The sequence below is a fragment of the Vigna unguiculata genome, chromosome 10, assembly GCF_004118075.2.
Source record: "Vigna unguiculata cultivar IT97K-499-35 chromosome 10, ASM411807v1, whole genome shotgun sequence".
Taxonomy (NCBI): Eukaryota; Viridiplantae; Streptophyta; class Magnoliopsida; order Fabales; family Fabaceae; genus Vigna; species Vigna unguiculata.
Genome location: NC_040288.1, coordinates 21,934,054 through 21,936,654, shown reverse-complemented (window position 1 = coordinate 21,936,654; position 2,601 = coordinate 21,934,054). Strand labels below are relative to the sequence as shown.

The following is a 2,601-nucleotide window of genomic DNA, read 5'->3' as shown; positions in this document are numbered from 1 at the left end:
GGATGTCATCCTTACCCATCTTATAATCCTTTCTCTTATCAGTGCCCAACTCACCAATAATATGTTGCAGCTCTTGGTCATTACTCTGTTCCACCCGGACCTCATCTAGAAACTCAGTGGTGATTTTCAACATACTACACCATATAGTACCTGCCCCCATATTCAGTTCCAAATTCATATCCTGCAGCTTCTCAATCAGCTCTAGTTCCTTCATCATCATGGCTAACATATGAATTCTCTTTCTACTCAGGGTGTCTACTATGACATTAGCTTTACAAGGATCGTATAATAGCTCAAAGTCGTAATCCTTCAGATATTCCATCTAGCGCCTCTGTCTCATATTCAACTCCTTCTGATCAAACAAATATTTCAAACTCTTGTGATCGTTGAATACTTGAAACTATGCACCATATAAATAATGCCTCCAAGTCTTGAGGGCAAATACTACCGCAGCTAGCTCCAAATCATGCGTAGGGTAGTTCTTCTCATGCACCTTCAGTTGACGAGATGCATAAGTAACTGGTCGTTTCTCCTATATCAACACACAACCCAGCCCCTGATATGAGGCATCGCAATATACTTCAAATGTTTTAGTCGTGTTTGGAATAGCTAACACCGGTGCAGTCGTCAACCTCTTCTTCATATCCTCGAAGCAAGCTTCGTATTCATTAGTCCAAGAGAAAGGTTGATCATTTCTAGTGAGTTGTGTTAGTGGACTCACCATCTTGGAGAACCCCTCGACGAAACGCTTATAGTATACCGCTAAACCAAAGAAACTTCGCACCTCGGTAACCGTTTGTGGCCTCTCCCACTTCACCATTGTCTCAATCTTATTCGGGTCCATTGCTATCCCTTCGGCTGAAATCACATGGCCCAAGAACTATACCTCATCCAGCCAAAATTCACACTTTGAACAACTTCCCGTACAACCGATGCTCTCTAAGGATTCCACTCTGAGGTGATCTGCGTGTTCCTTCCAGCTCTCAGAATATATCAGTATGTCGTCAATGAATACAACGACAAATTGGTCCAGATAGGCCGAAAAATCATATTTATATAGTCCATGAATATGGCAGGAGCATTTTTCACCCCAAACGGCATCACCACATACCCGTAGTGTCTATACCGTGATCTGAAAGTCGTCTTCTGCACATCCTCAAGCTTGACCAAGATCTGATGATATCCAGACCTCAAGTCAATTTTAGAGAACACTACTGCTCCCCTCAATTGATCCAACAGGTCACCAATCCTCGGCAATGGGTACTTATTCTTTATGGTCAGCTTATTCAACTGACAATAGTCAACACACAACCTTGAAGTGTTGTCCTTCTTCTTTACCAAGAGTACAGGTCCTCCCCAAGGTGATGCACTAGGTCAGATGAACTTCTTCTCAAGCAGGTCTTCTATCTGCTTCTTCAACTCAGCCAACTCTGTTGGCGTCATCCGATACGGTGCCATGGACATTGGGCCAGCTCTAGGGATAAGATTAATAGTGAAATCCACATCCCTACTTGGTGGCAATTCTGGTATCTCGTCTGGGAACACATCTGCATACTCCTGAACTAGTGGAATCATACCAATTTGCTCTAAAGTGCTTTTCTTTTCTGTTTGAGCCACTATCATAAAGTAGGTAGCTCCAGCTTCAATTTCCTTCACTGCCTAATTGGATGATATAAGCTGCAATCCTGCTGCATCCGGGAACACTACTCTACACCGTCCGCAATCGATGACAACATGGTTGCTTGACAGTCAATCCATTCCCAGAATCACGTCTAGGCCCACCATTAGTAGGCAGATGAGATTCACCTTGAACATGCGGCCCGCCACCTCCATAGGGCATCCCACACAAACAGAGCCGGTGGATACCTCACTAGACGTCGGTGTCGCGACTATTAACTCGCACCCCAGCTCTCGCATCACAAGTCCGAGCCCCCTCATACATTCATTGGATACGAATGAATGGGTAGCTCCTGAATCATACAACACAACCACCACACTGTTACCAAAAAGCAAGCAAGTATTTTGCACCAGGCTACCTGACTGAGTCACCTCGGTGGTCATCAGTGCAAACACACACCCTGGTGCTCTAGGCCGCTCTCCGACTGGTTTCTTAGTTGGTGCACCTCCAGCTGCTTTCTTGTTCAGGTAATGTTGAGCATAATGCTCAGTCTGATCACAAATGTAGCACTTGCAAGTGCTAGAGCCTCCTCCAGAACTGCCAGAATGTTTTGGGAAATCCCTCCTTAGATGTTCTCCACCACAGTTGAAGCATTGTAGTTTCCTGGAAGAAAATTGTGGTCTATTATATGGTTTCTTCTACTGGAGATTGTCTACAGTAGTCTTCTGGGATCGCACCACTTTATTGGGCCCCATCTCCAGTTGTTCAATTGCCTTGGCTTGCTCCACCAAGACTGGAAACTCCATGATCCGGAGTGGTACTATAAGTCGGTGCAGCTCATGTTTCAGCCCACCTTCATACTTTCTGCACCTCCACTCCTCAGTAACAACGGGCGAATAAAATCTCGCCAAATACTCAAACTTGTCTGTGTATGCCTGCACAGTCAGGTTCCCCTGCTGACATGTGAGGAATTCAGCTTCCAT

General features: G+C 45.1%; 1 protein-coding gene across 1 annotated transcript; it reads right to left on the bottom strand.

Moving 5' to 3' along the window:
• Positions 1 to 1,374: 1,374 nt before the first annotated feature.
• LOC114165402 lies at positions 1,375 to 2,601 on the bottom strand. Its single transcript, XM_028050041.1, has 3 exons — positions 2,321 to 2,601; positions 1,807 to 2,215; positions 1,375 to 1,659 (listed from the first exon to the last, which is right to left on the bottom strand). Exons 1-3 carry the CDS (start codon positions 2,599 to 2,601, stop codon positions 1,375 to 1,377), a joined length of 975 nt encoding a protein of 324 aa, XP_027905842.1.

Bases quoted from the DNA above. Each gene is read 5' to 3' on its own strand.
- LOC114165402 (XM_028050041.1), bottom strand. From the start codon at position 2,601: ATGGAAGCTGAATTCCTCACATGTCAGCAGGGGAACCTGACTGTGCAG. The intron at 2,216-2,320 runs GTAGAAGAAACC...ACATTCTGGCAG, and splicing joins ACTACTGTAGACAATCTCCA to TTCTGGAGGAGGCTCTAGCA. The intron at 1,660-1,806 runs GTGAATCTCATC...TCATCCAATTAG, and splicing joins TGGCGGGCCGCATGTTCAAG to GCAGTGAAGGAAATTGAAGC.